The sequence below is a fragment of the Triticum urartu genome, chromosome 5A, assembly GCF_056163025.1.
Source record: "Triticum urartu cultivar PI428250 chromosome 5A, HENAU_Tu73, whole genome shotgun sequence".
Lineage (NCBI taxonomy): Eukaryota > Viridiplantae > Streptophyta > Magnoliopsida > Poales > Poaceae > Triticum > Triticum urartu.
Genome location: NC_141877.1, coordinates 318730629 through 318741300, shown reverse-complemented (window position 1 = coordinate 318741300; position 10672 = coordinate 318730629). Strand labels below are relative to the sequence as shown.

Below are 10672 nucleotides of genomic sequence, written 5' to 3'. Positions count from 1 at the left end.
ACCTATCAACATGTGATCTAATTTTGAAGATCTTGACGCGAGGAATCAAACGGCGAAAGCGGTTCAAGATTTGGACGCACGGTTTAAGAGATAAAACGTTTTGAATAAACTAATCTATGAAAAAAGGAAAACTCCCAAGTTGCGACAAGTGGCGCACATGCAGCGCGCCACTTGTCGCAACCTGGGAAGTTGGAGTGATCTCCGCAAGGAGTACTCCTTAACTAGTTTAGAAAAAAAACATATCCAGCGGGCTGTGACATCCTGGGCAGCAGCCCATGGCCAGAATTTGGCCCGTGAAGCCACCGCAGCCCGCCTGGCGCTCTGAGTCGGTTTTGGCCGTCCGATTGAATTGGGCTGTCGGCATAGCTCTCGGCCGAAACAAAAGTGTTGTTGGCCGAAAACCTAGCTCACCCAGAGACGGCGGCTCTTCTTCACGCGGCGTCGCGGCGACGATGCCCACGCACGGAGGCGGCTGTGCGGGATCTCGACGCGGTGTCACCATGGTGAGCCCTTCACCTCTTCTTTTTTGATTTCAACTTTTGGGCTCCAAAGTTTTGGGGATTCGATTTCTAGAGTTTTACATTTGGGTTTTTTCTTTAATTTGCCAAATCACCTCTTTCTAATTGCTAATCCGGGGTAGTAACGTGCTAATCCTGTCATTAACTTGATGCGCAAGCTTGGCTTAACTATTCTAACCAAATTAAACATCATAATCATGCAATTAGCACCACACATAGCAAATTATACCTTAACTAAAACTACTTAACCCCTAATTCTGATGATTAACTTTAACAACTAGTAAGCTTGCACGTGCAACACACGTTCTAACCGTAGCAAGAATTTTTCTCATTCACCTCTTTAATATACTTACAAAATAAGCTAATCTCCTCTTAAATCAGACCAATACTCCCGTGTTGAAAATAGAAAATTTCAGAACTTTCAGTACAACGGGCAACTACTTAGGGTACATAGAAGGACTTATTACATATCTTCTCTAAATATAAAATGTATATCTTTATCAAAATCTTGTAAACTGTAATAATGTTCGTAGCAATCGGAGAATCCTTGCACAACAACTCGACGACAATCTTTTTTCTCTTCATTGACAGTGCCTTCACCACACTACACCGGCTCTAGTAGCCATTAAGGCGATGATAGATTCCATGGGACTGTTGTGCATGGTACCAAGCCAAGATGGTGACTCCAACCATCAAAGAGACCATCTGCTGCAAACAGAAGAATAGTTGAAGTTTCATGGCCGTAGTGGCGAGAAAGAGTGTTAGTTGTTGCACAAAACAAGAAGGGTCCAGTGCTAAAATATTGAGCAAAACAATATGGGAATAGTACACTATCCTCACCAGTATGACAAGAACCTCATTGCACAGTTCTCTTGTGAATTACACACTGATGAATAGAATAAAGTTACACACATTCATATGAGAACCATATTGTTTGTTAATAGTAGTTAGTAAGCCTAAATACATTTTTTTTTTCACATTCTCTACTGGTCTGAAAGTATGATCGGCTGAATACTCCTAGACCTTGGTTTGAAATATCTACAAAGGTAGTTTTAAGGAACCTTGTAATGATGTGTGAACATATCAGATTGTCAAAAATAACTACAGTAGGCAGGCATGTTACTCGTATTGTTGGACTAAATTAATAATGTACAATCTATTTTCCTAGGCGGGATAGACAGAAAAAACTGTGAGATAAGCAGCCTCCACAAAGATCACAAAGACATAGACATCTGCAAATATATTGGGCCAGGAGAAAGATTAGGGACAGTAAAATATGTACATCAACGGAAAGGAAATCCAATTTCCTTGGTTGTATAGCTTTGCTCTAATCAAAAGCTTTGCATTGCTGCTAATGAGTATTTTGGAACGAAGTGAATAAACGAAAAACTCCATTAACGTGCATCATCCAAAAAAATTAGACCTGAGTTTTTGTGAAGCCACTCCTAACAGGTCAGTTTGTATATTTGTATATTCTTCTACCCTTTGTTCCCTTGAGCTCTTCCTCCCTTATTCACTTCATTGCATCGAACGTTGTTAGGTTTGCCCTTCATGAGATAATCTAGCACAACAACACATAAATAATACTATTATATTTTGCATCTTCTATGTGCTTATCTGTAAGCTCAACAATATATGTTTCTGACAACAATAGCAACAATTCATAACACTTATCCCTACCCAGCAACAACAATACAAATTATTTTTCATAGTCAAGTACTCCCTCCGTCCGCAATTACTTGTCGCTCAAACGAATGTATCTAGCACATCCATTTAAGCGACAAGTAATTCCGGATGGAGGGAGTATGTGTCAATATTTAACATATTAGATCAGAACAAACTTTTCAAAAAAAATTGGGGGGAATTTGGGCGAACCGAAGTGAATTGCTTTCACTATATAATCAAGAGAAATGAGATATTTGGGCACCGGTAGCGCCACCAGGTAAAGGTGTCCTGAAATAGAATCCCAGAAAGCAATAAGCATAAATCCATCACGTATGTGGATCACATAATATTTTAGGAATCAGAATCACCTCATTAATTAAGAAACTGACGGTAGATGCATCTTCACTCCACATACCACACAGCCATCTTACAGAACACACTGAGCTCCTCCATTCCGCTGCCATTGTAGCCATTCATGGTGAAGCGCTGCCTAGTAGGATTTGAAGATTAATCCATGCTATTCTCCAGTATCATCGTAGAACCTATCTCAAGTATCAGCCTCTCCTTCCCAGTTACTCGTCGCTGGTGCTTATCCTCCTATGAATCATGATGACAACCCAATCATCCCAATCCGAAATAATCGTAAAACAAGCTGATAAATGCTATGATTTTCAAAAGTAGACAGCTATAACCTACTTTGATCACATGACTTCCAGCTTCAATGCTTCATATGCCTACACATGGGAAAGGTAAAATTCAGTCTAAATGTAACATACAAATCTGCTTGTAAAATATACATGATTGATGTGAATGCCAACATGTTGATACATCCGTACAAATGTACAGTATGAAGGTGCCTTTATACTCCATCGCCCAGGCTCCTATTTTAATCAAACATGTCATGTTGTTTTCAGAGTTGGAGACAGCAATGTAGTTTCAACATGTCTAGTAAAGGCCGCACAAAATATTAGAGGATGTTCAATGGAGATTTATAGAGGGAAAATCAAAGACATATTAATTAGCATGAAAATTTATAAAAAGGGGTTGTTCAATAAAAACAGAACACCTTATCCATACTTATTCTGCCCTTCTGTGGCAAGAAAAAGCACAAGAAAGTTATCACCTGGAGAGCATGTGGTATACATGATCATCGGACAAAAAAGGGATACCATTGTAGCAATACCTCAAAATAGCACCACCCCCCCCCCCCCCCCCCCCCACACACACACACAAAAAAAATGATGCAAGTTCGCATTCCACAGCTAGATCATCGAATACATCAGGAGTTATATAGACAAGGCAGTTCGCCGGACATGTAGAATGGCCTCCATGAATATCACTCGTACCCAAATTGGCTAGCTCATGTGAGGACAAAACTGCATGTCATACTCACTTTCCTGAATAGCGCACACTACACAATCAATGGAGAATACCAGTATGCCGCACCCCAGGTCCTCAAGCAAGTTGATCCACACAAAAAATCAACGTGTAAGTTCTTCTCCAATTGTACTAATGCTAGCGGTTGTAATGTAATTTGTTTTGCAGGGGAGCAATGTAACATGAACACTTCTGATTAAACCCAATGATTTGTATTTTTGTATCGAATACAATTATGAGAAACAATTTTGAACTCTCATAATTTTTAACCTAACGAAACAATAACATGTGGACTATTTCAAAGCGAAGCACCGGTAAATTATCGGCGGTGGGTGACGAAATACTCGTGGTCGCGGCTGGACGTCGTGGTTGTCTTGCACTCTTTCTCGATGTGAGCGGTGGCCGCTTGCTCGAGGTCAGGCGATGTGGGCGACGGCCGCTTGCTCGAGGTTAGGCGATGTGGGCGACGGCTCCTTGCTCAAGGTTCCGCGATCTGGGCGACGGCCGCGTGCTTGAAATTCGTTGAAGGGAAAGGGAGAGCGCGGGGCAGGCAGTGAGGGGGAGAGGAGGGGGCGGTAGGTGATAGAACGATGGGGCACGGGGGCGGCACGGGACCGACGGCGCAGCGGGCGCACGAGGCCTGGGACACGGCGACTCCTGCTTCCTGGGATGCACAACGGCGGTTGCTCCAGTCCACCGGGGGAGGAAGCGATGGGTGAGATGGGCAGCGCGGCGCGGGTGCGCGTCGCAGCAGGTGTGGAGTCCGCCTTGGGAGGTAGCGATGGGTGAGAGTCGTTGTTGGGTCGTGGGGATTGTGCGTAACTGCCTCGATGGGAGGAAGAAGAGATAGGCGCGGGGTGTGGTGGAGGTTGTTAAACAAGTGTGTTTTAGATCAAACACGTTTTAGCCAGTGTATCCACACCATACAGAGATAGATAGACGGATGTGATGTTGTTTTGGATCTCCGCACCTCGCGCTTTTATAGGGATAGTAGTACATTAACCTTAAGAAGTACTCCCTCCGTAAACTAATATAAGAGCGTTTAGAATACTAAAATAGTGATCTAAACGCTCTTATATTAATTTACAGAGGGAGTACTCATTAGGTCTTAATCATAATAATCAACTTAAACAGATCGCCATTAATTATTAGGGATCTAATCTAGGCATAAACATGCTCATGATACCAATGTTAGACATAAAAGTTTAGACATACATGAATAGGATCTTGAGCCTAGCATTAGACCACCTAAAACAGATTAACAGTAAAGGGTTCGTGATTTCTTACGGGTTTGCCTGCTCGATGCACCCTTGTTAACCTATGGCCACACCTTGCGTTCTCCAGCAACATGGAGATGGTAGGGAAGAAGTGCAGGAACAGGAACTCGTAGAAAGCAGCAGGAGCTTCACGATAGGAGACACACAGGTTGCTGCCGGCACTGACCTTGCGGTGGCCAGCGGTGGTAGTCGGTTGTTAATAAGTTAATAAGTTGAGCGCCTTCTTTTTAGGATCAGTTGTTAATAAGTTGTATGACCCGTACATGTGTGTTTTTTTGAAGGGGTACATCCTGCTCACATTATATAGGTGGCGCTAAAGGGACCAGGGACCGAAACCAACAGTTGGATTTGGTGCCTCTGATCATGGCACATACGTGGTGAAAAAAAGGCTCCCCCTTTTCTCTCGGTCAATTATGACCTGCGATCAAAATTCCAACAGGTGGCTGTTGCGGTGTGGGCATGTGGCTGGTGATCCCAGCAGATGACTGTGCTGGTTTCGCATAGAAAATAGCAGACGGCTGTGTGATGTGAGATCTGCACGAAATGCCATGAGAGGCGTCTGCTCCTTCCGTGTTCCTGTGCTGCTGCCGAACATAGAAGTGCACAAGCAGCTGCATCTCTTGGCGGGTAGAGGAGCACACGCTTGCCCCGACCATCTGGGTTTTTAGAAGAACCATGACTACCTGCTGGCTACCGGCCCTTTGAGGCTTTGGGTTGACCATGGAGCAGCCGCATCTCATTGTGGAATAGCCCGAATAGAGACGCCGCCTTAGTGGACTGGGCTATAAGCATAGGTATTAAAATGCTCACCAAAATCCTGGGCGGGCCTGGCCTAGGTCGGCCCCAACTAAGCTCCGCCCCTGTTCTAATGTGCTCATGTATTTGGATGGTCTATAGATTTGTTGTTGTATGACAATCCATAAAAATATCATGAATCAAGTAGTGCTCTACCTGTATATAGTGCCTATTACACGAGCATGCAGTGGATCACTCACATAGCCCTTGAATAGCTAACTGCTGATTCCTAGTTACTCCAAGATAGAAATCCAGAGTGTCGAGAGAAAACTTAGAACAGACGTACATATAACTGGATGTGCTGGAGCATAAAAAGCTGATCCTGTTGTTGTTGTGACTACCGCGTACATGATTATTGCACCCAAAAGCTGGTGGGATAACGTAGGCGCCTCTACTTTATGTTTCATGTTAAAAACAGGGGAATCAGTGCTCTATTTGATTTGTACTAAATCAACGACCCTTATTTTGGGACGGTGGGAGTAGCTAATTTGATTGAAGATGTTGGAACCAAACGGTTGGTGTTGGGGTGAAGCTTTGGTTTGGTGGATGGGGATAGTAGCGTAAGGTTTATCTTTTTCTCCAGAAAGGTTGGCCAATACTGAACATCTTACAAGTGAAAGAAATTTTGTAAGACGTGATCCGTAATTAGTACTAGGATTTTGTTCGGAAGTTAGTGAACTTTATATTCTTGGTAATTGGTAATTCTATTTTCTGGTTAGGATGAATTCAAATTTATGTTTGTAATCATATTGTTGCATTATCACATTAGTCTCATTGCTTGCTTTTGAAGAGCTTTTGTGTTTGACTGACAGCATCTATGTTTTTTGCTGTAGGCGAAGCAAGAAAAGACGATTGCTGACAGAGATGACCCTGGTGAAGCTATGAGAAAAAAGTTCGATGGCATGCGCGAAAAATTGAAGTCTGCAGCGAATTCTGAAGATTGGAATAGTGTTCTCAGAATAGAAGAGAAGCTAAGTCTTCCTCCTGATGGTGAAAGAAAGGAACACTTCATGAAATTGGACCAAGATCTGCAAATGGTATGAGATGCATGTTTTTCTGTTTATCTTGTTGGTTACATAGATTGCAAATGGATTAAAATGGTGATGATTCTTGATGTGCGTTGTCAAAACCATTAATGCACTGAAATTGGTAGTCGAGAGAGAGAGTTTGGTGGAGGAGTTGCAATTCTTGCTAGAAAATATCTTTCAGCTGGAGGGAACTGGCATATTTGCCAATAAGAAAAGAAAGGTTGATGCAAGTTTTTTGAAGTATAATTATGGATTTGTTAGCATAATGTTACAGATGTTTGTTTTATTTGATTGCAGTGTGGTTTGTCCCTTCCTATTACACATACGTACAACTATGTGCTGTGCTTAGTTTTTAACTATTTCCTTGTCTATCCAGTACTGGAATCGTTGTTACCAAGTGTGTATGATTGAATGTCTAGACGTATTTGTCAGTGTTCATGTTTAGGTATGTGGAGGTGCCCTAATTTTTTATTTCTCATGCAGATCGCAGCTTTGCAAGCAAAAGATTGGCTTGTGAACAAACGGAAGAAGCAGAACTCAGTTCCATTATATGAAAATCCTGTCCTAAAATGTTCTGATTTACAACAGTGGATTCACAAGCTATCAGAAGAACAAATGCCTGTGAGGTAATTCTGGGACACATCCTCGATGAATTCCACATTTCTAGTAGTTTCTTTGCAAGTTTTAATTACTCCTTCCATTACATAACACTATAAAGGGGATCTTTTTTTTCTCTCGTCGATTGGCATGTCCTTTTTCTCCAATTCAGATCTTAATCACAGTAGTCATAGATGAGCTCGTTTTCCTTTGAAAACCTAAGACTTCTTTTATTAGAACTTGCATATGCATATAATTAGCATCAAATATATCATTAGAATTTTTTTCATTAGAACGAACCTAGGACTTCTTCGTTGATTAGCACTTATACCCATATTTCTCTAAGATGCTCTATCCAAATAATCATTTCTATGCATTTGTGTTTTGCATTGCCATCCTTTCTTATTGTTTAGTGTATTAGACCATTTAGACCAGCTTCAATTTGAAAGAGAATTCTGTCTAAACCTTTCTTGTTGTGAACAGCCTTGCATTGGGAGATTTTAAACTTGATCTGATTGAGACTTTTTTTAACCCAAGCCAAGAAGGTTCTCTAAGTAATTTTATCAGCTACTTCAGTGATCGGCTGTGTGATCATGACCAGAATTTTACATTTCGACATGGAAAAGAATCATGTCGCCTATTGGAATATCAGACACCTAATAAACAGCCACCCAGATGGATGTTCATTAAAATGAAGAAAGATAATGCTCGAGCCGGGATTTACATGAGTAGTGATAACTTATACCTTTGTGCTTTCAGTAACAAGAAGGGTGAAATCTTTGAGCTTGTGAAGGAAGATTGTCTGCGAATAATCAAAGGTTCTGTTGCATTTGGCTGTAGCACAGACTACCCAAGCATCCTGAACTACGAAAGACCTCGACCGATTCCAGAAGGTGATTGTGAAAAGAGGTTGTTGGGCATAATTCTAAATATGGAGAAATTTTCACATGGCATCGAAGTGCTGTCAAACTATGACCACAGTATTCTATCAAACCATGATGTGAGTGAGGCTGAAAAACAACGACTCATTCAAGAAGTGCAAGAGGCATTAGCACGGAATGCAGTGGTTTTAGCTGAAGTTTCACTTATCGTTAATCTATTCATATCTGTCAATGAGAACTGGAATGAGAGTCGTTCAAGCCTGACAAAACTCTTGTATGAGTATATGATGCATTGGAAGGTAATGTCAAATAAGGTCCACAATGGTCCTATTGATTCTAAGTTTGAGGACAACTTAGTGGCTAAAATCTTGTTGCGATTCAGACATGAAGCAATTAAAGTGCATAATCTGGTTTGCAACGTGAAGGGTCCTGGAATTATTAAGAACGGACCCGGACCCATGGCACCTGGTGACGATGGCAAAGGATCAAAGGAGCCTGGACCATCTGGTGGTGATGACAAAGAGCAAAAGACATCGGATCTAGCTCTGGACTGTCTGGACATGGTAATGACAAAGAAACAAACACACCTGGATCTGGACCATTTGATAGTTGTGATGACAACCTGGAAGGTCGCCGTGATGGTGGAAAACAGAAGGAAAATTATAATGATAGCAGGCCAGGGACCAGTGAGATGAGCAAAATAGCAATGGCTTTCATGGTAGGATTGACCAGCGGCAAGAACTGGGTTCAGCCTTCGATCAGCAAAAGAAGCATGGAACCTTTCGTCATCACAAAAAGAGGGGTGGAATCTTTGATCATCAGCAGAAGAAGCGTGGAACCTTTGATGGTGCCATTGCTACCTGATTCTCTAGGATCTGCACATACAACTGGTTTGGGTCAGGTGCTGTCATTAGTACCCGATTCTTCGTTGTCTTCACATGGACGTGGTTTGGATCCGATGCTGCTGCCAGTGATACGTGGATTAGAGGTGCTGCTAGAGCTGATCCGCAGTAAAACTTCTAATGTTCTTGCTGTTAACTCCCCTTTGATTTCTTTACACGAACCAGATTTGGGTGAGGTGCAAGGACTGATCAGTGCGAGTGAAACTACTTTGGTTGGGAGTTCGCCTGAGGAAGATATTGTTAACTTCTTCAAGAAATCTATCCCCTCAGAACCATATTTTCCTACAGGCCAGACTCTTCGAAATTTTCTGTATCCACACAAATTTGTGTTTGATAAAGACCATTGTACTTTATGATGATCGAGGTGGTACTTTAATCTATGAGTCAAAGGAAGGAGAAAAGGACCAGTTTATTAAAAGACGCTCCATTTGGTTATCAGAGCATATAGGAAAAAAACCTTCCGCTTTCATCGTATGATATTTATTCATAAACTAAATTATCCTTTTCTTTTAGTGATGGTGGTGAATTACTGCTGACGTTTTTATAATATATATGCAGGACTCTCTTGCTCTTGAAGGCCCGAGCCGTCCCATGACTGCTCATGCAGGGTGCTGGATCATTGAAATTGATGTTCCGGTTGAATCATCTTTCAAGCCTGAAGACCCTGAAATACCTGGGAGAGTATTCGAGAGTACATTATTGTTGAATGATGATCCCCTTGACAAAACCAGGAGCAATTTAATTTCTATCAGAGGTGGCTTTGTGAACATCACCTCGGTGACTTTCAGCAATGCGGTTTGCTCTTCAATTCGATTTGTACCTTGTTCTCACCCTGATGACAGTTTCTATGTGCACCCTAAAGTGGAGGGTGAGCTTGTATTATCTGTTGAAAATTATCCAGTTGGCTTCACTATTTTCAAAAATCAAGTTGAGGATGATGCTGTTCATTTCATGAGACGGAGTGGCACAATATTCGAACTTCCCTTGTCTCGGCATGTTCTTGCACTGCCTGTTGAATCTCGTGTACATGTCTTGGGGACTTTGAAACTAGCGACTTTGGAAGTGCTTGTAGATCAGTATCTGGTGCTCGACAAGAATGTTGTACGGGCTGGATGGACTGTGGAAACGGGCCTGTATGCTGCTATATGCATTGAGTCAAGTTCTGTTTTCTAGATCCCACGGCACACCAGGTAAGATACTGTTCTAAATGCTTAGTTAGTAGTTATAGGAGTGCCTAATGGGAGATCTGGAATTAATGTACCGATTGTTATTTTCCCATCCGAACTTGTAGTAATTTAATTAGCCATATTGTAATGGATTTAGTGACAATGTGCAGATGAAATAGTGCTCTAGTCTGTCCACTGCAGTCAACTGTACCAGATGTTTATAGTGTATCAATTGATTATGTCTCTTTTATCTTGATCAGATCCTGTTCTTGGTCTGCTTGCTGCATCTTGAGCATCATCTCTGCAGTCTACATGCTTGCTCTTGTGTCGGGAGTATTCTCAAAATACTTAAAAAAATACTTTGCTATCAAACTGGGCCTAACACACTTTTTGCTTGCCCAATTGCTAACTGACATCTTGGATTTTCATCTGGACCATGGCTTGGGTCTTTGTTGTGCATCTGCAA

General features: G+C 41.8%; 1 protein-coding gene and 1 long non-coding RNA gene across 5 annotated transcripts; one reads left to right on the top strand and one right to left on the bottom strand.

Annotated features, from left to right (window-relative positions):
- Window positions 1–452: 452 nt before the first annotated feature.
- On the top strand, window positions 453–10367 carry LOC147971221 (uncharacterized). The gene is made up of 4 exons (XM_087522749.1): window positions 453–503; window positions 6466–6669; window positions 7144–7286; window positions 7741–10367. Exons 1-4 carry the CDS (start codon window positions 453–455, stop codon window positions 8831–8833), a joined length of 1491 nt encoding a protein of 496 aa, XP_087378875.1. The 3' UTR covers window positions 8834–10367.
- On the bottom strand, window positions 913–4425 carry LOC125508736 (uncharacterized). 4 transcript variants are annotated; one of them, XR_007283741.2, is made up of 5 exons: window positions 3873–4425; window positions 2880–2917; window positions 2552–2780; window positions 2394–2471; window positions 913–2079 (listed from the first exon to the last, which is right to left on the bottom strand). It is a non-coding gene; the product is annotated as an uncharacterized LOC125508736 (long non-coding RNA). The 4 variants fall into 4 exon arrangements; XR_015604584.1 differs by lacking the exon at window positions 3873–4425 and having other exon boundaries at window positions 913–1226; window positions 1942–2079; window positions 2880–3381; XR_007283739.2 differs by lacking the exon at window positions 3873–4425 and having other exon boundaries at window positions 913–1223; window positions 1942–2079; window positions 2880–3381.
- Window positions 10368–10672: the final 305 nt, after the last annotated feature.